Here is a 24,598-nt window from a genome sequence, read left to right on the forward strand (position 1 = left end):
TGTCTCTCCCAGGAGCTGAGGTAGTCTAAGGCCGTGCACCAGTAGGGCACACACACACAGGGTCCCCAGAACACAGATCACCAGTCTTCATGGTGTCTGCAAGTGAGCAAGGTGGTAATATTCAACAGATCTATGTTCAATTAAAATAATATCCATGAATGATATAGTATTTAAATGGAGTGCGTTGAAGATAGATAGTCAGATAAGACCGTGGTGACAATGAAACCATGTGCAAGTGAAGTTATGATAGTGAGCCGCAAACCAAGAAGCTTCCAGCGCATTATATCAATACTCTGTACAACAGAAAATACAAAAAAACACCAATTTGGTAAGTGCTTCCTTGCACAGAGGAACTCAAGGTGGGAGAGAAAGATACAGTAGAGTGGGAGAGGAAGAGCCAACTAAATGCAAATATGACACAAGAAGAAGAGAGATGATCTGCTGTTCTTTCACTTTCCAATTACTAGGGGCAGAAGATAACCAGGCAACATTGCATAAATGTAGTAGAGGAAAGTCAGCTCACCAGCATTGCTGTGATGTCTTCCACAATTGTATAATTATCAAGAGTGGCTGGATAGAAACACAAATCCGTTGGCCTTTGAATTAAGCTGAATTTCTGCTTTTCCAGTCTTGGAAAATTTCCCTGATAAAGATGTATTCAGTGCCTAGTCAGGTTTTTTATTCAGTGTATTCAGTGCCTAGGCAGGTATCTTACAGTAAAAAAAAAGTTTTGCTTGGAGTTCAACTTTAATTGTAGTTCACTGTTTGAGTATTGGGTCAATTTCATGTCACTGTATTATATCCTTCAGAATACATTATTTGTCCCATTATTTCTTTCATTTAATTCTTTTATTTTCTCATAAAAAAATAACAATAAAAAAATGAAATAAAAACATTTGCAGTGCCATGTCCTCCCTACTTACAATGTCATTTCTTTCTTTCACAGGAAAATCTATGAAGAGCAGTAAGTATTATTTCTTTATATTTTTGTTATTATGGAGTTTATATGGTGTCTCAGCAATGTTAGGAAGTACTTATTAACAGGTCAGATTACTAGAGCTGATAGGCTTTATTAGATGCTGAAGGAAATCACTTGTTTCCATGTACTTGGGGACCTTGGTGATGGGCTCTCTCTGTTGTTGTTCCATCTTGGAGTCTCACTCTACTGTCTGTAGTAGGTGGAGTAAAGCTGGCCATACACTAGTAGATTTTCATTTTCAGAACCTTCGCTCAGTTTTCAGATCTTTAGTGGGGTCACATAGTTTTCAACTACAGTGAAATTTAAAGAAGTGGAGCAGGGTGAAAAATGTTTCTGAAACACATTTCTAACAGTGACTATGTTTTTTTTTATTTTGGAAATGTAATTTATTCCAAAGTCAAATATTGAAAGCAAACAAAAAATTTTGAAGTACTTTCAAATGACATTCGTCAAGTCTGATGGCATTACGGAATGTACTGACAAGATATTTCTTACGAACGTTCGTAAAAAAAAATCTACCAGTGTATTACCAGCTTTACTCTTATTGCATTCTTCACAACAAATGAACAAAGTGAACAAATGAATAATCTGTCAGAGAAAATGAGACCACCTTGTAGGTTGGCATCTTCACAGCAATGGAAATTGAAGCCTTGTGATTCAAATTCACAGTATTTTCTAAAAACTAAAATGATTGGTTACAGTTAACCACTTGCTGACCGCCCTATACTGCTACAGGGTGGCAGCTGTGTGCGCAGGATCACGTATATATATATATATATATATATATATATATATATATATATATATATATATACATACAGTATTTGATCCTGCACTTCTGCCTGCAGGGACAAACAGGACGCCGACGGGCCACTTCTGCTGTGATATTTCACAGCAGAACCTGATCTGCAGATGCAGGCACTCGTTGTCCTCCGGCAGTCGCCGATCGTCGGTAAAACACAGAGAACTGGGCAGAGAACAAGGCATATCTCAGTTCTGACGGGGGGAAGGGATCGATCTTGCGTCTCTTCAAAGCAGGGACTAGAATCGATCTCTTCCCCCAGTGAAAGCAGCACAAAAAACACTGGCTAGGCACACAGTTAACCCTTTGATCGCCCTAGATGTTTAACCCCTTCCCAGCCAGTGTCATTAGTAGTACAGTTTTAGTGGTAGTACAGTTTTTAGCACTGATCACTGTATTAGTGTCACTGGTTCCTGCAAAGTGTCAAAGGTGTCAGTTGGTGTCCGATTGTCCACCGCAATATCGCAGTCCCGCTATAAGTTGCTGATCACCGCTATTACTAGTAAAAAAAATAATTAAAAATTCCATAAATATATCCCATAATTTGTAGATTCTACAAGGTCTGTGTTAATCCAATCAATATATGCTTATTGTTTTTTTTTTACCGAAAACATGTAGCAGAATACATATTGGTCTAAATTTATGAAGATGTGCATGATTGGATGTGTTTTAAAGCAGAAAGTAAAAAATATATATTTAAAAAATATATATATTTTTTTCAAAATTGTTTTTTTTCATATTTCATTTATAGCGCAAAAAACGCAGTGGTGAGCAAATACCACCAATAAAAGCTTTTTGTGGTAAAAAAATGACAGTATGAAGCAATTGTCAGTTAAAGTAACGCATTGCCAGATCGTAAAAAAATGGCCTGGTTATGAAGGGGGGGTAAATCTTCTGGAGGTCAAGTGGTTAAAGTGTATATATTCAGGAAAAACATACACTTAACGGGTCTAGTTATAAAACATTCAGTGCACGAATGTCAGAAGCATTTTTGCCAGGTGAATTTAATGTCCTGTCATTTTTATAAGAGGTTACTACCTGCGCTGTCAACTCCATCTAGTGGCCAAATTGTGGCATGATTTTCTGAAATATCTCAATGAGGAAACAATAACCCATTTTGGCCACTAGATGGCGCTAACAATACAGGCAATAAAGCGGACCTTCAGTCATTTCTTCTACTTTTCATCTATCTTCTGCCCTTGTTGTTTAAACTTTGGATAGTAAAACATTTCTTTTTTTCTGCCAGTAAATGTCTTGTCTGATCATTAGCCTAGGCTTATGACATCATGCACAGGTCTCTCTCTCACTCTCGTGAAAGTTTGCCAGGAAGGGAGGGGGGGTGAGTCATAAGCGGGCCAATGGAAGCTGCAGGGCTGCAGAGCTGGAGGTGTGCCTCTGTGTGTCTGTGTAAATCCAGGAAGTGAACAGGCAGCAGCTTCAGCTGCCCACAGTTAAAATGGCTGCAGCCAGACATGGCAGAGGGGGGTTTCTGCAGCATATTTGGCAAGTACAGAATCACAGTATATATACAATAATATGCAAAGTGGTTGGAGGGAAGCTTCAAAATGGCAAAGATGTTTTTATTACAAATTATGTGAGCAGACTGCAGTTCCTCTTTAATCTCTTAGAAACAACTATGGGACATTTTATTCAACTTGCAGGAATGCTTCTGCTGCATTTCACATTCGCCCAACAAATGTTTTATAAATGGACTCCATGTAATAAATTTAAAATCTGTAAGCACAGTGTACATTATGTAGAAGACTTCATATTATGGCTGGATGATGCTAATAATTACATTGATATATGTAAGGGACAGCATTGATTACACTGATGAATGGAAATGAAAACACCCTGTGTTGAAAGCATTTTGAAAGTCTAAATATTTACTTAGAGTTTGCAGTTGAAGTGACTTCAATCGAAATGGGAATTTGACTTTACTGCTTACTACATTACTTCTTTGCTATTTTCCTTTGACTGGTAGAAGAGGTTAGTGCATTGGGTTGGTTTACATTCATTTATTTATCTTCAGGTGAGTTAAAGGTGTTTTTCTGTTCGTGTTTGCCATGTTGGAAAGCAATATTGTTGTTTGCTTACCCTTTGTAAATTTTCATCCGGTACACAGAGCTTGCTTTCACTGAACAGGCAGCATCTGGAGACACCAAGTGGCAGTAACCGATATAATAACCTGGAAGATTATGCTGATAAACACTACAAAAACATTTGCAAAAAGACTCACTGTTACATTTTTTTCTATTGCTGGCCTCTCCTTGTATATAGGCCAGAAGTCAGGCTGTGGTGCTGTTCCTCATGTCCTGGTGCTTTAAAGTGATTGTAAAGTCTCGTTTTTTTTTTTGTTTTTTGTTTTTTAAATAACAAACATGTTATACTTACCTCCTCTATGCAGTTGGTTTTGCACAGATCAGCCTGGATCCTCCTCTTCTTGAGTCCCTCTTTGCTGCTCCTGGCCCCTACCTCCTGTCGAGTGCCCCCTGAGCCAGCAGCTTCCTATGGGGGCACCAGAGCCAAGTCAGAGCTCCGTGTATCCATTCAGACACGGAGCCTCAACCCAGCCCTGTCCCTTCTCTCCCCTGATTGACTGACGAGCTTTGACTGACAGCCACGGAGCCAATGGCGCCACTGCTGTGTCTCACTCAGGAGGAGTGTCCCGGGTGGCTTAGACACTCGTGGACATCGCTGGATAGAGATGGGGCTCAGATAAGTAGTTGGGGGGTTCTGGGGAGACTGCTACACACAGAAGGTTTTTTATCTTAATGCATAGAATGCATTAAGATAAAAAAACCTTCTGCCTTTACAACCCCTTTAACTCACAAAGTTCTGAGTATACAGATAAGGATATTTCTGACCTTTTTGGTCTGTATACTTGTTCCAGAGGGTCACATAACAACCAGAAAACTAGCATTTTCAGAAGGTGTCCAGCAATAATAGACCCCCATTTTTTTCTTGTGTCTGGCCACTTTACAAACTAAACTGTTTTTTTTTTTTTTTTGGATAGAGTGTGGAACAGTTAGAACATTTGTCATGTTGTTTTAGTGCCATCTTGGGCTTTGTTAGAGAGATTTGCCATTACTTCCTGTTCTGCTGACAATGTAATACCAAACAGGAAAAGAGAGGAAGTCTCTAGCACAGGGGTAGGCAACCTGGGGCCCATCCAGCTGTTGTGGAACTACATTTTCCATGAGGTATTGCAAGGCTGGCAGTTACAATTAGTCCCAGAGGTATGATGGGACTTGTAGTTCTGCAACAGCTGGAGGGCCCCAGGTTGCCTACCCCTGCTCTAGCAGCAACACAGACAAAAATAAAAATGTGAGGAGAGGTGGGGTGGTGATGTCCAACTCACCTCGTCCAATCAGAGAACAGTTAGCATTCATTCAGAAAATGCTAAGCATTCTCTGAATGGAACCCCTGCCAAGGAGCTGACCTCCTGTGTTCACAATGCAGCAGGGCAGCCATTTGGCACAGGACCAGAGCGGTGTCCACTTCAGTGATTTTAAGATTCCATAGACATTTGTCAAGCATAGGATAGACTGTACATCTCAAAAAGGTAGATATTGTGAGCGCTAAGTATTGGAAAGCTGCTTGCACTAGAGGATTACCATATTCCACTTGACAAAAACAGAAAGAATCCCTTTCACACTAGAGGCGTTTTTCAGGCGCTAAAGGACTAAAAATGGCACCTGAAAAATGCCTCCCCTGCAGCCCCAGTGTGAGAGCCCGAGTGTTTTCACACTGGAGCGGTGCACTGGCAGGACATTAAAAAAAGTCCTGCAAGCAGCACCTTTGGGGCGGTGGAGGAGCGGTGTATACACCGCTCCTCCACCGCCCCTGCCTATTGAAATGAATGGGCACCGCTGCCGAAGCGCATGCAAATTGCTTTGGCAGGGGCGCTTTTAGGGTGCATTTAATCCTTTCTTCAGCCGCTAGCGTGGGTTGAAAGCGCCCCGCTAGCGGCCGAAAAGCGCCACTAAAACGATGGTAAAGCGGCGCTGTACCGCTAACGCGGCCCGCGGCTCAGTGTAAAGGGGCTCAAAAAGCCTTGTGAAGTAAACTTAAAATGCCATCATTTGTGCAAAAAGGTAACCTACAATACAAAGATTAAAGTGCAAATAGAGCACTTTAATATCAAAGCTTGATATGAAAAAAAAAAGGCCACATCAGTTCAAGAAAAGGCCACATCAAGCTGCAACAATGTAACTATGTATAACATATGCATACCTGGAATTTTTCTTTAATTATGCCATTAAAGCATTTTGTTATATCTTTGATAAGCGCAGAACAAAAAACTCTGTTGATTCTGTCAGTAATCCAGTGAGCTGGATCACTTTCTTTTCTCTCTGCCTGTACTGCACTGCCCCCCCCCCCCCCCCCCCATGTCATGGAGATGAGGAGAGGGGGAAGTGTCCAGTAGTCTTAATAAATTTCCTGTCCTAGGTTGGCAAAGCCACTTCTCCATGATACAGTATATAGACTATTGTTTCACCCTAGGACAGAAAGTGTGTTACTAGCAGAGGAAGATAAAGAAAAATATTGAAAAAAGAAAACGAATGCAGCCACTCCAACTAAGGACTGGTAAACTGTAGTAAATTAAATTTTTGTTGTTGGGTTTGGACACACTTTAAAGTAGTAGTTCATAAAACTAAAATCTGTAAATTTACAGGCATCCACAATCTAAGACTAACCTATCTAGCCCTGTAAAGAAGAAATCGCTATACATACCTTTTCTGAAGCCGCTCTGGTCCGGTCCCATGTTGAGCTGTCAGCAGCGGCTTCTCTGTGGAGGCGGGTACAGAGGAGGCAGCCGACAACGGAAGCAGTGCCGGGACAAGGCCAACTAGAGCCCAGGGCAAACATGCCAAACTGCACCCCCCCCCCCCCAAAATATATTAGCATTATGTGTTATCAAAAATCCCCCCTCCCAAAAAAATGTGAGTACTAATCTGCATGCTTACTCCCTAAGAATAAATTCCCCCTCCTCCAATGGCAAATCCAACCCTCCCAGCATAAATCTTTAACCCCAATCCTCCCTCCCAGCTCAAATCCTCTCTCTCCCCAAATCCTCCCAGCACACCCCCCCCCCCAAAAAAAAATACTCCTCCTAGAACAAATAGACTGCTCTTCAAAACCCCCCTCCTCTGAGTATACATCCTCCCCCCCCCACTCCAAATCCCCCTACTAGCACAACCCCCCCAAATACCCCCATTCATCCCTACTGGCACAAATCCCCCCCCCCAAAAAAAATATTTCCCCCTCCTAGCACACATCCCCTATACAATATCACCTCTTCTAGCACAAACACCCCAAATCCCCCCTTCTAGTACAAATCCAATTCCCTCACCCCCCCCCCCCCCAACACAAATCCCTCATAATCACCTTTCCTAGCTAACCCCCTCAAATTTCCCCTCCTAGAACAATTCTTACCCCCTGATGCTCCCAAATTCCCCCACCCAACACAAATCCCCTCCCCCCCAACCTGCTTGTGGTGCCCCTCCATCTCACATGATAACAGAGTGCCCAGGGCAGCCGCCCCTCCTGCCCACCCCTTATCCCGGCCCTGAACTGAAGCCCTATAGTAACTGTACGGGTGACATCACTTCCCAGGCATTTCACAGCCATTGTTGGCGGTCTCCTGCACACAGCATCCGCCACTGGAGACCGGACCAGAGTGACCAGGGCCGGATTTCCCACAAGGCCACCGAGGCCAGGCCTCGGGGCGGCAGTGGTACAGGGGCGGCGCCGCCCCCCACACTAACATCAGCATGCAGTGCACCCGGGCGCCAGAGAGGTGGGGGCGCTGAAGCGCTAGAGTGCTCCTCTCCCTCCTCCTCCTCTCTGTGTCCAGACTGAGGCGGCTCCCTCCGCAGGTCACCGCCGCCACCGCTGTCTTTTTCGCTGCTCAAGCCCGTCCCCCCTCCCTCCTCCTGTCAGAGAAGGAGAGCAGCCGCCGAAGATCGGAGCGGCTGGTCTCTGTGCGGGGGGGCGTGTTCTCCTCTGTCTCTCACTCCCGAGTCCCGCCCAAGCCTGTGCCTGTCTCCATCTGTTCTATCTATTGTACACACTTGGAGGGGAGGTTGTCCTGGGGGGGTTGTACTAATGGAGGGGGGGGCGTTGTCCTGGGATGTCTGTACTAGTGAAGGGGGGTTTGTCCTGGGGGGGTTGTACTAATGGAGGGGGGGGGGTTGTCCTGGGATGTCTGTACTAGTGAAGGGGGGGTTTGTCCTGGGGGGTTGTACTAATGGAGGGGGGGTTGTCCTGGGATGTCTGTACCAATGAAGGGGGGTTTGTCCTGGGGGGGTTGTACTAATGGAGGGGTGGGGTTGTCCTGGGATGTCTGTACTAGTGAAGGGGGGGTTTGTCCTGGGGGGGTTGTACTAATGGAGGGGGGGGGGTTGTCCTGGGATGTCTGTACTAGTGAAGGGGGGGTTTGTCCTGGGGGGGTTGTACTAATGGAGGGGGGGTTGTCCTGGGATGTCTGTACTAGTGAAGGGGGGGTTTGTTCTGGTAGGGGTCTGTACTAATGAAGGGGGGGTTGTCCTGGGATGTCTGTACTAGTGAAGGGGGGGTTTGTCCTGGGGGGTTTGTACTAATGAAGGGAGGGGCGGTTTGTCCTTGGGGGGGGTCTGTGCTAATGGAGGGGGTGGGGGTTGACCTGGGGGGGTTGTACTAATGGAGAGGGGGTTTTCCTGGGGGGGGTTGTACTAATTGAGGGGGTTTGTCCTGGGGGGGTTTGTACTAATGGAGGGGGGTAGACATGGGGGGGTTTGTACTAATGGAGGGGGGTTGTCCTGGGATGTCTGTACTAGTGAAGGGGGGGTTTGTCCTGGGGGGTTTGTACTAATGAAGGGGGGGTTTTGTCCTGGGGGGTTTGTACTAATGAAGGGGGGGTTTTGTCCTGGGGGGTTTGTACTAATGAAGGGGGGGGTTTGTCCTGGGGGTTTGTACTAATGAAGGGGGGGTTTTGTCTTGGGGGGTCTGTACTAATGAAGGGGGGGCGGTTTGTCCTTGGGGGGTCTGTGCTAATGGAGGGGGTGGGGGTTGACCTGGGGGGGGTTGTACTAATGGAGAGGGGGTTTTCCTAGGGGGGGTTTGTACTAATGGAGGGGGGTAGACCTGGGGGGGTTTGTGCTAATGGAGGGGGGTTGTCCTGGGGGGGTTGTACTAATAGAGGGGCGTTTGTCCTGGGGGGTCTGTACTAATGAAGGGAGGTGGGTTTGTCCTGGGGGGGTCTGTAGTAATGAAGGGAGGTGGGTTTGTCCTGGGGGGGTCTGTACTAAGGGAGGGGGGTGGGTTTGTCCTGGGGGGTCTGTACTAAGGGAGGGGGGGTTTGTCCTGGGGGGGTCTGTACTAATGAAGAGAGGGGGGGGTTTGTCCTGGGGGGGTCTGTACTAATGGTGGGGGGTTTGTCCTGGGGGGGTCTGTACTAATGGAAGGGGGTAGTTTGTCCTGGGGGGGTCTACACCCAGGAAAGTACACCCAGGGCTCCAGAGGGAGAGGGCAGTGCTGAGGGAACACCATCAGAGAGAGAACCCAGCTGCCCTGCGCCACCAGAGGGAAAGCCACACAGCCTGGCGCCATCCCTGGTGGAGAAAGGAATGGAGTCATTGCAGGAATACAGATCTGGGTGCTACCCAACGGAGTCGCCATGGGCAATTCAGAGTGAGCTGACTCCTGATCAGGGGAAGCATTGCTGTATCGCTGGGTCAGGTGAGAGGGCCGATCGGCCATTATCTACTAATGTCCATAGGAACTGCAGTCTCTGACCATCTCCTGTATCATGTCTGCAGTCTCTGACCATCTCCTGTAGTATGATTGCAGTCTCTGACCATCTCTTGTATCATGTCTGCAGTCTTTGACCGTATTATGTCTGGGGGCTCTTTCTGGTGGTGTGGGGGGGGCCGCATTGAAGGGCCCGGCCTTGGGGCGGCAAAGGGAGTAAATCCGGGCCTGAGAGTGACTTCAGAAAAGGTATGTATAGCGATTTCTTCTTTACAGGGCTAGATAGGTTAGTCTTAGATTGTGGGTGCCAGTAGATGTAGAGATTTTAATTTTAGGGTGAATTTCTATTTTGACATGCCTCCCAGCTATTGAAACAATATTCATGATGGGCTACACTTATTTATACATCTCCAGTTTTTATACAATGTCTGTTTTTTTATATAGCCCTTTACACTATGCAATACATAGAACCATTTGTCTAAGCTATCTATACATTTTTACCATTATAAACTATTTAAAAGTCTGCTGTTGACATTTTTCTACAGTTCTTTATCATGAACAGATGTTCAGCAATGCAAAGACAGTAAAAAAATAATAGACGTGTCTCTTGTTTGGTGTCTATCATTTTAATTTTAAACCAAGCTCTGTGTAGCGTGTGTAAGTCATATCTTCATTCTGGCCAATTAGGGGTAAACCGAATCTGCTGGACATGGGGTCCCTGATGATTAAACCTATCCAGCGAGTGATGAAATATCCCTTGTTGCTATGTGAGCTGCTGAACTCCACTCCCCAGTGTCATCCAGACTTCAAGACACTACAGGATGCATTTACAGCTATCAAAGACGTTAATGGCAACATAAATGAGCTGAAGAGGAGGAAAGATTTAGGTACAGTAAAACATCCCACACTGGAATAAACAATATGCTGAAACAGTCTCATTAGACAAAATACATTAAAATAAAATGTATCATTGCAATACAGCTATAACCTGTTGACCTTGTAGAATTTATTCATGTATTATCTATTATATTTAAAACAAACGGCAGACAATGAAATAGGAAACTTTGTAGGACTATTGCCTCTAAATGTTTTTAAAGTATATGTTATGCGTGTTGAGGAATATTTTGTTTTTTAATGGTTAGTAATGATAGACTATAGATTGGTCAAATATAATATATGCAAAGTATTTCACAGTCAATTGTAAATGGAAGTAGACAGTTGTAGACAGACCTCAAATGCAACCTAAAACATTTGACCATTTCCAGTTACAGGGATACTTTAACCTGTCTATGTAGACATAAGGAACAGTGGCGTCACTAGGGGGGTGCGGGGGGTAACTCCATTCTGACTCTCCCGAGGGTGAAGAAAGCCCTGGATTTTTTTTTGCAGCTGATCCCGCCGGAACACCTCCAGCGCAGCGGCTGCGCCTGGTGTGTGTCCTTCTTCCTCCTCCTCCTACTTCCCTGCTGAGTCTTTCACATCTCACAGACGTAATGTCACTATCTCCGCCCAGGCGGTGTGGCTGCACACTGTCCCCTCCTCTCCAGCTGCCGTCCAGGACGGGTGTGTACAACACTACAGTTTACCTGTCCTGGCCCTGAGCCAGTGCTGACTGTAACAGGTGGGCGAGAGGGCGACAGCTTGCGTTGAGGGGGTGTCCACCGCCGGCACCGAGCCCCAGCCTAAGGTGAGGTGTGATAGGTGGGGGGATTGCCATGGTGCCCCGGCACGCCACCTGAGAGCTTGTGTGGGAGGACTTAGTGTATAGGCCTGGCGCCCTGTGCTGTGCTAGTCTGATAACGAAGGGGGTTGTGGGAGGTGGTCTGCTAGACACAGCTATATATTATATTTATATATTATTATATATATATTATAATATAGCTGTGTTAAGCCGCACCCCCCACCAGACCATTTCAGGGTGGGCAGTTCACTCAGCTACTATACCTATACCTCCTGTGTCCAGCAGCACCCCCCCCCCCCCGGACACAGTTATATTATATTAGTTTTAGGCAGGCATAGTAGCTGAGTGAGATACCCACCCACCCTGAGCTGGTCTGATGAGGGGGGGGTGCTGTGTTCACAGTCACCAGGTATAGTAGCTGAGCTGAGCCGCCCTAAGCTGGTCTGATTGGGGGGGTGTCCACAGACCACAGCACAGGTGTAGACAGATACTGACCCACACCCACATCAGATCCATCCAGCAAGCAGAAGGTCACAGCAGCATCTTGGCATTTTCCTTGCGGCCATCACATACCGTCTACCACGGGCCAGCAAGCAACACGCCTTGTTTTCAGAAGATTACAGCATCTTGCCATCTTCCCTGCGGCCATCAGATCTGGTCCAGCAAGCAACACGCCTTGTTGTCAGCAGGTCAGTTCCAAAATCCAAATCATCAATGCCATCAATGCCAATGATGCCATTATTTGCTGTCCCCAGGGACAGATCCAATCCAGAGATCACCATACAGTGGGATCTCTGGATCAGATTTGTCCCTGGGGACAGCAGATAATGAAAAGTATGGGCGGATGATGTCACTCATTGTGTTGGAGCCCCGGTTACAGCATGGTACTCTGAAGGTCCAGCCTGGTATGCCGGACCTTCAGAGTGCATGCGCCAGTGACGTCGCTGGATGCATCTAGTGTGAATATCTCCTAAACGGTGCCTGCTTAGGAGATGTTCATCTTACCTACAGGTAAGCTTTATTATAGGCTTACCCATAGGTAAAAATCACAAAGCGGTCTTTACTAGGCTCCCTTTCTTTAGTGCTGCACTGTTTACCTTAAGTGTTATATCTTATATTGTTTTCCAGCAATATTGTGTCAGCAGCTTTACTAATTTGAATTTTAGGTAACCCTAGTGCAACCTAATTTGTGTATTAAGTAACTGCCACTGGGATTGAGTACAGTAAAATATTATAAATACCAAATTATAGCTACACATTCATCACACATGAATAAATTACACAGTGCAGACATTCTTTTCCCCATACATTCACTGTGTAATGTGACCATCCAAAAAGAAGGAGGTGTGAAAAAATTCTGTGCACTTTAATAATTAGCCATAATTTATTATAGTTTACTTATTATATGTCATATTTTAGTGAATCGATCCCAATGACAGTAGGCCAGGCACTGGGTTTGAATAGTCACTGGATTGATTGGACGGGCTGTAGGGCTCAAAGGTATGAATAACATTAGCACACTTTGTACTGTAATAATGTGATGAATGTGTAGCCAAAAATTCTTAAATATAATATTTTATTGTAATCAATTCCAGTAGCAGTGTCTAGGCCTGTCACTCAGCTTACTGGAATTGATTACGCTAAAATGGTTATATATAATTATACCCTTACTAAATACCTCAGACTTTCTACTTTACAAAAAGGTCATTTGGGGTGTATTTGTACTGTCCTGGTGTTTCTGGGTCTCAAGAAATGAAATGGGCCGACAATACATCAGGATTGATCAATTTTTTGATATATACCATAGATTGTGGACTATGGTATATATAGGAAATGTGGTCATGATGTGAATCTCCCAAAGGTGCTCTATTGGATTGAGATCTGGTGACTATGGAGGCCATTGGAGTACAGTGACCTCATTGTCCAGTGGTGAGATGATTTGGGCTTTGTGACATGGTACATTATCTGCTGGAAGTAGACATCAGAAGATGGGTACACTGTAGTCATAAAGGGATGGACATGGTCCGCAACAATACTCAGGTAGTCCGTGGTGTTTAAACAATGCTCAACTGGTACTAAGGGGCCCAAAGTGTGCCAAGAAAATATCCCCCACACCATTACACCACCACCACCAGCCTGAACTGGTGATACAAGGCAGGATAGAGTCATGCGCCAAATTCTGACCCTATCATCTGAATGTCGCAGATGAAATTGAGACTTATCAGACCAGGCAACAGTTCTCCAATCTTTTATTGTCCCATTTTGCCTGTGCCAATTGTAGTCTCAGTTTCCTGTTCTTAGCTGACAGGAGTAGCACCTAGTATGGTCTTCTGCTGCTGTAGCCCATCTGCTTCAAGGTTCAAGGTCTGCCCATTCTCCTCTGACATCACCAAGGCATTTTCCTCCACACAACTGCTGCTCACTGGATATTTTCTCTTTTTTCCCACCATTCTGTGTAAACCCGAGAGATGTTATGCATGAAAATCCCAGCAGATCAACAGTTTTAAAAAAATACTCAGACCAGCCCGTCTGGCACCAACAACCGTGTCACATTCAGAGACACGTAAATCCCCTTTCTTCCCCATTCTGATGCTCAGTTTAAACTTCAGCAAGTCGTCTTCACCACATCTAGATACCTAAATGCATTGGGTTGCTGCCATGTGATTGGCTGATTCCCAATTTGCGTTACCAAGCAATTGAACAAGTGTACCTAATAGAGTGGCCGGTGAGTGTATAATACTTTATTGTAATCAAATCGCTGAGATTGACTAGGCAGGCCATAGGGCCTATAGCCTGGTTAATGACACTGGGTCTTCTCAGGCCTAATCTGAAACACAGAATATATATCTGAACAGAATATGTTGATATTTACTGCAGGAATATTCTATCATGCCACATGGAGTACATAAGTCAAAGAGACCAAGTGGATACCAGCAAAGGAGGCAAAAATGAAATCGATAAAAACACTTGCTGGATCCATGCTTCAATATGTGAAAAGACCGAATGATGGACAGGGTTCATCAAAAGACCCTGCTTGTCAGTCTCCACTTCATGAAGCTGATTCTTCTGATGCTATTGTTTGACAGCACGCCTGACATATCACATACTGACCAGATGCCCGAAGTGATCAGATACGTGAACATCAAGAATAGGAAAGTTGAAGTAAAAGAAGTGTTTCTAGGATTTTTCCCTTTAAAGGGGAAAAAAGCTGCTGATCTCAGTTTGGATATCCTTAAAAAATTGGAGAGCGATAGACTGGACATAATGATGTGTTGTGCTCAGGTTTATGATAATGCTTCTACTATGGCTGGAATCCATGGAGGCGTACAATCCATTATTAAGGACAAGAACAAGAAAGCTATTTTTAATGGATGTGTGGACCAGTCACTTAAAGAGGAAGTAAAGCCTCTTAAAAAAAAAAAAAAAAAAATACACCCTGCAAGGCAAAGGCATAACGAGTTAGTATGCATAGCATACTAGCTCATTATGAATTACTTACCTGAGATCGAAGCCCCGGCATCGGCCCTCGTTCACCTCCTCAGACGCCGCCATCTATCCCAGAGTGACTTCCGGGTATCGCGGCTCCGGAACTGTGACTGACCGGAGCCGCCATGACGTCCCTCCCGCACATGCACGCTGGTGCCGCCAATAACGGCATGATCGCCGTTAGAAACGGCACGCTCAATGCGCCTGCGCCCGTAGACATCGGTGCCGATATTCCTGCAAATATCTCCTAAACCTTTTAGGTCTGGGAGATATTTCTTGCACCTACAGGTAAGCCTTAATCTAGGCTTACCTGTAGGTTAAAGTGGTTGTAATGGGTTTACAACCACTTCAACTTGTGTGGTCAGCACTCTTGTGTGACATTTTTTGGAACTCTTCAGTCAATGTTTTCTTTTTTTGCTGCCCCCCCATCGATGGGATGTGTTAATATATCATACTGGAGTGTCAGTGAAAAGATTATCAACAACATGCTGGAATGCTCATCATGCTGCAGTTAAGCCAGTAAAATAACAATTTGATATGTTTGTGTCTGTGATCGAAGAGGTTTGTGGTCCGTGTAAAAATTTGAACACAATAGGAGCAGAAGAAGGTCTTCTGCCTGCTGTCTGTGATTTTATGGTTTTGTGCTACCTGTACTTCTGGGGTGATGTACTTCAAGAAGTTTAGTGCCTGCAGACCAAAGGCTTAAGTCTGGACAAGGTGATGACAAAACTAGAGTTGCTAAGAATTTTTCTGTATGAAGTCACCTAGTGTACCAAGCAATTAAACAGGAACATTTAAAAGGTAAATAATAAGGAGTTGCAGTAGAGAGAAGAGTCAGGTTTAAGAAGAGGATGGCAGGCATGTAATGCTGGATGCATAAGTCTACAAGATGAGAATAAGAGGGCAATGCTTGAGTGCAATGATCGCTTCCATTATGAACCCCAGATCAGATTAAGAGCCATCATGGAAGTTGCAGGCATGTTTGAGGCTGTTCAAGCAAAGCGTCTCATATATGAAACTGAAGAAAAATTAAAGGTGGCCATTCCAAAACTGACCACTTTTTATGAAGAAACATCTGAAAGTGAGCTGGTAATAGAGATTCCCAGACTGAGGAGACATCTGAAAGCAGCAAAGATCAACCTAGAAAAAGTCAAAGATTGGTCAGCTTTACAAGTTTTGACCTTCATAGCTAAATAGGACTTCATTGAATCTCTTCCAACTCTTTCACTATTTCTAAAATTATTTCTGACAATCTGTGTGTCTGTGGCTTCATGTGAGTGGAGCTTTTCAAAGTTGAAACTGATAAAGAACTATTTGCGTTCAACGATGGGACAGGCAAGGCTTTTTGATCTTACATTATTATCAGTTGAAAGTGAACTAGCGAAATGTATTGATTTTGATGATGTTGTTCACAATTTTGCAGCTGTCAAGGCTAGAAAAGCAAAGTTTTGATTTAGATGTTAACTAAATGCTTTCATATTTTTTCCTGTTTATTTTTGTGTTATTTATGTATTATTTCAGTAAAGTTTAACGGTAAAACAAACAGTTCTTTAACAGCTTAAGCTTTGAGTTCTATTATTTTCATATGATTTTGTTAATCAAATTTGCTAGTTGCTTGATAGTTATTAACGGCACTACTGTTGCCAATATATGCAGTGTTATTAGGGGGAAAAAAATTATTAAGGGGGGGGGACCATGTTATACCACACCAGGTGACATCAACCCTAGTGACGCCACTGATAAGGAAACAAAATAGATAAAACATATTTTTAAATCAATTTAAAGTGGAACTTTAGTCACAAATATTAGGTCCTGCTAGATCACGTCATACTGGCCCCTGTTTCAGGTATAGCTACAGTGTCTTGAAAAAGTATTCATACCCCTTGAAATGTTCCACATTTTGTCATGTTACAGCCAAAAATGTAAATGTATTTTATTAGGATTTTATATGATAGAATAACACAAAGTGGCATATAATTGTGAAGTGGAAGGAAAATGATAAATTGTTTACAAATAAATATATGAAAAGTGTGGTATGCATTTGTATTCTATCTGTGAAGCCCTCAGAGGTTTGTTAGTAAACAAACAGCATCGTGAAGGCCAAGGAACACACCTGACAGGTCAAGGATAAAGTTGTGGAGAAGTTTAAAGCAGGATTAGGTTAAAATATCCCAAGCTTTTAAAATCTCACAGAGCACTGTTCAATTCATCATCTGAAAGTGGAAAGAGTATGGCACAACTGCAATCCTACCAAGACATGGCCGTCCACCTAACTAACAGGCCGGGCAAGGAGAACATTAATCAGAGAAGCAGTCAAGAGGCCCATGGTAACTCTGAAGGAGCTGCAGAGATCCACAGCTCAGGTAGGAGGTTCTGTCCACAGGACAACTATTATGTGCTCCACAACTCTGTCCTTTATGGAAGCATGGCAAGAAGAAAGCCATTGTTGAAAGAAAGCTATGCAGTTTGCGAGAAGCCATGTGGGGGACACAGCATACATTTGGCAGAAGGTGCTCTGGTCAAATTAACTTTTTGGCTTAAAAGCAAAATGCTATGTGTGATGGAAAACTAACACTGCACATCACCCTAAACACACAATCCCCACTGTGAAACATGGTGGCGGTGGCATCATGTTGTGGGAATGCTTTTATTCAGCAGGTACAAGGAAGGTACAGGGAAGCTGGTCAGAGTTAATGTAATGGGAAGATGGATGGAGACAAATAAAGGGCAATCTTAAAAGAAAACCTGTTAGAATCTGCAAAATACTTGAAACTGGGGCGGACGTTCATCTTCTAGCAGAACAATGACCCTAAACGTACAGCCAGAGCTACAATGGAATGGTTTAGATCAAAGCATATTCATGTTTTAGAATGGCCAAGTCAAAGTCCAGACCTAAATCGAATTGAGAATCTGTAGAGCTTGAGCTATTTTGTAAAGAAGAATGGGCAAAAATGTCACTCTCTAGATGTGCAAAGCTGGTAGAGATATACCCAAAAGACTTGCAGCTGTAATTGCAGTGAAAGGTGGTTCTACAAAGTATTGACTCAGGGGGGCTGATTACAAATCCACGCCACACTTTTCACATATTTATTTGTAAAGAAATTTGAAAACCATTTATCATTTTCCTTCCACTTCACAATTATGTGCCACTTTGTGTTGGTCTATCACATAAACTTCCAATAAAATACATTTATGTTTTTGGTTGTAACATGACAAAATGTGGAAAATTTCAAGGGATATGAATGCCTTTTCAAGGCACTGTATGTAAAAAAAAAAAAAAATGAAAAATAAGTGCCTATACTGTTTAACCACTAAGCCACCGCCCACCGTCATATGACGGCGGGACGAGGCTTCTCTTATTCTGGGCGGACGTCATATGACGTGATCGCCCTCCCGAGCCACTAGGGGGCGCTGCGTCGCTCGGGACCCGGTGCGCGTGCCCGGCGGCCGCGATGTCCGCCGGGCACCCGCGATTGCCGGGTAACAGAGCAGGACCGTGGATCTGTGCATGTAAACACAGATCCACGTCCTGTCAGAGAGGAGAGGAGACCGATGGTGTGTCCCTTGTACATAGGGACACCGATCGGTCACCTCCCCCAGTCAGTCCCCTCCCCCCACAGTTAGAATCACCTCCCTAGGTCATACATTAACCCCTCGATCACCCCCTAGTGGTTAACCCCTTCCCTGCCAGTCACATTTACACAGTAATCAATGCAATTTTATAGCACGGATCGCTGTATAAATGTGAATGGTCCCAAAAATGTGTCAAAAGTGTCCGATATGTCTGCCGCAATATCGCAGTCACAATAAAAATCGCAGATCGCCGCCATTACTAGTAAAAAATAAATAAATAAATAAAAATGCTATAAATCTATCCCCTATTTTGTAGACGCTATAACTTTTGCGCAAACCAATCAATATACGCTTATCGCAATTTTTTTTTACCAAAAATATGTAGAAGAATACGTATCGGCCTAAACTGAGGAAAAAATTTGTTAAAAAAAAAAAAAAAATTGGATATTTATTATAGCAAATAGTAAAAAATATTGTGTTTTTTCAAAATTGTCCCTCTTCTTTTGTTTATAGCGCAATAAATAAAAACCGCAGAGGTGATCAAATACCACCAAAAGAAAGCTCTATTTGTGGGAAAAAAATGATAAAAATTTCATTAGGGTGCAGTGTAGCATGACCGCGCAATTGTCATTCAAAGTGCGACAGCGCTGAAAACTGAAAAATGGCTTGGGCAGGAAGGGGGTGAAAGTGCCCAGTATTGAGGTGGTTAAAATCCAGTAATACACTGTCTTACCCTGCTCTGCACATGCTCAGTTGCGCTCTATTTTTTGGCACTGTGCCAAATTTGTAGAAGCCGTTCTGCTGACAGCCTGAAGATTTACAGTTATTCAGGGGCTCTGGGCTTCAGCAAAATGGCAGCCTTCGGCAAAAAGAAACAGGGGCAATGCCGGAGGCAATTTACAGCACACATTCATTTTGGTAACATACAGTAATTAATAATGCAGAATGTTTGTTTCTTGCTAAAGAACATACTTTTTTATCAAGTTGTTATGGGTAAAGTTTCACTTTAGGTTATATATGTTTTTGAGGAGCACCTGTAGTGCCAGAGAAAATGATATTTTGCAAAGGAGGGAAGTAGGGACAGTGCACAAAATCTAATAAAACCTTAATTTCAATCTCCTATATAAAATACATCACCAAACATGAGGTGAGACTAATTTTCACATGCAGTAGAAAGCAATGCTTATACTTAACAAAAAGCATCTATTCACAGAACTGTGGTTATTAGAAAGTCAAAATTAGAACAGTTCATTAGAAAGCAGTGGCATCACTGAAAGAGAGAGAGGTGTCACTCATGGAAATTACACATAATGTAATAGAGTCTCATTACAATACAAAGATGTGTTGTAAACGAAGCTGCATAGAAAACCTCAAAAAAACCTCTACCATCACATGGCCATGAATAGGCATGAATAAACACCTAAATAATAAATCAACTCCTATGTATATTATAAAAGAATAAACTTGCGCGCTATTGTGTGTAATTTTGTTTTTTAAAAAGTATAAACCATCAACCTATGATGAATATAGTCAAAATAAACTCAGGAAAGGAAAAAATATATAATAAATGTATAATGACCGTGAATTGGCTGCAACCACTTGGTAGTTTACCCAAAAAACTACATAATCAAATAAAAAGGAAATAAGAGTGGTGCGCTTATTCAATAACGTGCCATGAATTAATATACTTCAAAAATGAACATGATAAGTATCCAAAAACATGCAAATAAATAAATGTGAATAAATGTCCAACTAAAGCCAGTTCATATAGTCAGTTCATATAGAGATAAGAATCTCATGGGAGTAACTTGATAGAAGAAAAAACAGACAACACATCAATCCAAACATCGACTGTTATATTTATGAATTGGCTGCTCACCTCCAAGAATGACCCAAAGGTGAAACAAGGCTCATCAGATAGTCAGATAAGAAATCCTGCTGATGGATCTGTAGAGACATCCAGGTCCCAAGCGAAGACGAAGAACTATGTCCAGATCTTGGTATCAAAACATCTTAGGAAACTCCATATGTAGAGGAAACAGCTCGCTCCAAGAAATGGTACTTCTTGTATAAATGGCGCTCAAAGGAAACAAAGAACAGCTATAGTGCAATATTGACAAATAGAAAGTCACTGAGGAAGTCAGGTGACCAGTGATGCAACGCATAGGGTGGAGCCTTGTGATCATTTCCAGTGGCGTTTTACAGAACTGCAGCGAGGAGGCAAGTGCGTCACTACTTCCATTGTTTGTTACTGCAATTTTTATTCTTACTTGATGTAAGCAGCCTCTTTTACTAAATAAATTTACTTTTTATTTGGCAATATTGCACTATGGCTGTTCTTTGTTTCCCTTGAGTGCCATTTATACAAAAAGTGCCACTTCTTGGAGCAAGCTGTTTCCTCTACATATGGAGTTTCCTAAGATGTTTTGATACCAAGATCTGAACGTAGTTCTTCGTCTTCGCTTGGGACCTGGATGTCTCTACAGATCCATCAGCAGGATTTTTTATCTGACTATCCTTGTTTGACCTTTGGGTCATTCTTGAATGTGAGCGGCCAATTCATAAATATAACAGTTGATGTTTGGATTGATGTGTTGTCTGTTTTTTCTTCTATCAAGTTACTCCTATGATATTCTTATCTCTATATGAACTGACTCCTACCATTGGGCTTTAGTTGGACTTTTATTCACATTTATTTATTTGTATGTTTTTGGATACTTATTATGTTCTTTTTTTTTTTTTTTAATTAATTCATGGCACGTTATTGAATAAGCGCACAACTCTTATTTCTTCCTTTAACTCCTATATGTAAACCACTGACATTCACCCCCAAATACCATTAATTACAGATGTAGAGTTATACCAATTGTCACCTTCAACCAGTAGCTCAGAGGCACATAAGCCTGTTAGCAGATGCTGAGTAAAACACCTAAATACAATTGGTTATTGGTGTAAAGTATATCAATGGTAACCTGCAGCCGGTAGATTGGGAAGAACATAAGGCTGTTGACTTGTCTATTATGAGATGCTGATGCTTTATGTGTAAAACCAAGAAGGGCTGACAAATGTACCTTTTTATTAGATTTAATATAATTTCTCATCCAGATATCACTGAGAGTTTTTTTTTATAACTTATTATATTTTTTATATTTTTAAATCATTTGCCGTAGCGGAATGTATTTAACAAGCTGTAAAATGTGGGAGATCATTGTTTTGTAATGTTTTTCAAGGACAGTTCTTTATAACTTATTCTCTAGAGTTAGGATACACATCATAGTTTCACAAAAGATATATTTTTAATTCCTGGTTCTCTAGCTCCCTCTCAAAGTTTCCAGCCCCTAACTGGTCCCTCAGCTGACGGTCTTTGATTACCAATTGATTAATCATCATCTGTGTTTCCTGGGTCATATTTTTTGACAGGGATGTCAATATAACATTACAGGAAGGGTTTGCCCTTTAACATCAGCCTGGTAATATTTGATGCCTTTTGATATACTTCCAGTGCTGAAGTACAGGAGGGTAGATGAAGAGGAATCACTTAAAGACAAACTTTCCAAGCTCAGTATTCACTCAATTACCAAGAAATCCAAGAGAGTGACCAGCCACTTGAAGATACTGACTGGAGGGGAACAGGTAAGCTGAGCTATCTGGGAGATTCTGTGTATTACATTTGACACTAGTTGAACCAGTGGACTGCAAACTACCAAATATACATTTCTTGATTTTACACTGTCTTACATTAACTGTGTTTCCTGGATTTTAACTGTGAATAGTAGACGTGTGCATGGCCTTCAAATGCCCACGTGCTTCCTACATATTAAGATCTGAGATGGGCAGTGCTTTCAGTACACGTCCTTGAGTGGTCCAGTAGGTAAAATATAGAGAGCCAATTTGGCGATGTTGCATCCTGGACAGTTTTAAAGGAATTACATTTTTAAATTAACTGGAAACCCCCTTAAATCCTGGGTTTTACCCAAGATGGTTCCATGCCATTGTACTAACTGAGGCACTGGTTAAATTCCTCCTTTTGCCAAAATAATAAGCTCAAGTCTAATCATTTTTGCTGCTATGGGCAATGTATCCACCGTTTCCTCAGGTGCTGTAATAGCAAGTAAAATGTAAAATGACAGCACATGAGGTGGAATTCTCATTTACACCATTCCTACAGACTAGAATGTGAGACAAAATTTCACCTACAGTATCACAGGAACAGGACTTCACCTATTAAACTTCACCTATAAGACATACCCACAAATACTACCCAGGGTCCTGGCTCCATAGGGATGACTGTCTACACACCATAAATTATGCCAGCCAGCATACCGCAATAGTATTCAAATATGATTAACACCCTTGTATTTTGGAATACATTGTAGGTGAAAGACCAAATATTTAACAAGGAAGAAAAAGTATTCAGAAATTTGGAGAAGACGGTTAGATTGTGTGTGAAGAACATTTCTTGCACCCTACAGCATATGCAAGTGAGTTCTTATGTGATGACTGTTTTCCTATGCATTAAAATACAACTAAGGTTAAAACTTTTTTTTTTAAGTTTTGGACAGAGAGGAGATAGACTAGAACTCCTTTTTATTGCTGTCTGCACCCCCGTTAGCAAGATGCACCCTCTCTATTTGTCCTGTTTACCATTATCACTGAAAGTGAAAGTAAAAAGAAATCCCAAATTTTGGGTTGTCCCCAGAAAGGGGAAATCTTCCAATAGGACACCAGTTATGCTGACCTGGAGCTCCCCAAGAGATTCCCTTAATTTGCAGGGATTTCCTCTCACTTCCTGTTTTTGGTATAGGACAGGAAGTGAAATGAAATCTCCCCAAAGGGACACTGATGACAAATAATAAACTAATAATAAACTAATAGGAGTTATGACCCTTCCATACCATATCCAAAATAAAAAGTTTTGCCTATGTTTCTGTAGTCTTATTATAGAATTATATAATTTACTGGAATATACATTTTCAATTCACACTGCACCATATGTAATTATTTATTTTAAAATAATAAAGATAGTATATGCAATAAAAAAAGTATAGATTACAGATGCATTGTTAAATACCCACACAAAGTACATATTTTTTTTTATTAAGAGTGTGTTTTCTATAGATATAGATTGCACAAATTTTCTGCAGTTGCAATTATTTTTTGTAGCTCTTACCGTATAGTTCAAGTACAAATATAAATGTGTAAAAAGGTTTTGCAAACCACAGAAAAAAACACAAACCAGCTCCCCAAATGCCTAGTCAAACATGCAAATGCAAGAGCAACCATGCAAAAGGTGATACAAGGATATATTGTATGTTGGATACTACCGTGTTCTTGTTAGTAATAACTGGGGCATAATTAGGACCCATTCACACCAGACCACACTATGCTACAGTGCACATATTTGGTTGCGAGGAGGCACTTTGGGGATGGGACAGTCCTGTGTAAGCTGTTAAACAGGGCTCATATCCTGTTATTGTGATTTTACATCATGTTACTGAATATGCCTGATAATGAGATAATATACACTTGAAGGATGAACTGCAAGGGTTCAACCAAAAACCAAGTAATTATTTTTTGGGTGAAAACTATTAGATAAGCACCTGAACAACCACAACATGCAGGGATATACAATGTAATAATGACATATATAATCACACACATAGGTTGGACTTGATAGACTTGTGTCTTTTTTCAACCTCGCCTACTATGTAACTATGTAATACTTTGTAGAACCACCTTTCATTGCAATTACAGCTGCAAGTCTTTTTGGTATGTCTCTACCAGCTTTGCACGTCTAAAGAGTGAAATGTTTGCCCATTCTTCTTTGCAAAATAGCTCAAGCTCTGTTAGATTGGATGGAGAGCGTCTGTGAACAACAATTTTCAAATTTTCAGCTCTTGACACAAATTCTCAATTTGATTTAGGTCTGGACTTTGACTGGGACATTCTAACACATGAATATGCTTTGATCTAAACCATTCCACTGTAGCTCTGGCTGTATATTTAGGGTTGTTGTCCTGTTGGAAGGTGAACCTCCGCCCCAGTCTCAAGTCTTTTGCAGACTCTAATGCCGCGTACACACGGTCGGACTTCCCGACAGAAAAAGTCCGATGGGAGCTTCTGGTCGAGCATTCCAACCGTGAGTATGCCCCATCGGACTTTTTGTGTCGGTATTTCCGACGGACTCAGATATAGAACATGTTCTAAATCTTTCCGTCGGAAATGCCGACAGAGTTTAGCCCGTTGGCAAGTCCGCTCGTGTGTACGCAGCATAACAGGTTTTCTTCTAAGATTGCCCTGTATTTGGCTCCATCCATCTTCCCATCAACTCTGACCAGCTCCC

The 24,598-nt window shown here is 42.4% G+C and overlaps 1 protein-coding gene across 1 annotated transcript in view; it reads left to right on the top strand.

The window, feature by feature from the left end:
• The window catches only part of ARHGEF38 (Rho guanine nucleotide exchange factor 38), a 164,115-nt gene that overhangs the window by 81,206 nt on the left and 58,311 nt on the right, over positions 1-24,598 (top strand). Inside the window, exons 5-8 of the mRNA XM_073601859.1 lie at positions 947-964; positions 10,203-10,402; positions 21,758-21,888; positions 22,632-22,736. Of these exons, the coding sequence (XP_073457960.1) occupies positions 947-964; positions 10,203-10,402; positions 21,758-21,888; positions 22,632-22,736 (454 nt within the window). The remainder of the gene's footprint in view (positions 1-946; positions 965-10,202; positions 10,403-21,757; positions 21,889-22,631; positions 22,737-24,598) is intronic.

This window comes from Aquarana catesbeiana, linkage group LG01 (assembly GCF_042186555.1).
Source record: "Aquarana catesbeiana isolate 2022-GZ linkage group LG01, ASM4218655v1, whole genome shotgun sequence".
NCBI classification, from domain to species: domain Eukaryota; kingdom Metazoa; phylum Chordata; class Amphibia; order Anura; family Ranidae; genus Aquarana; species Aquarana catesbeiana.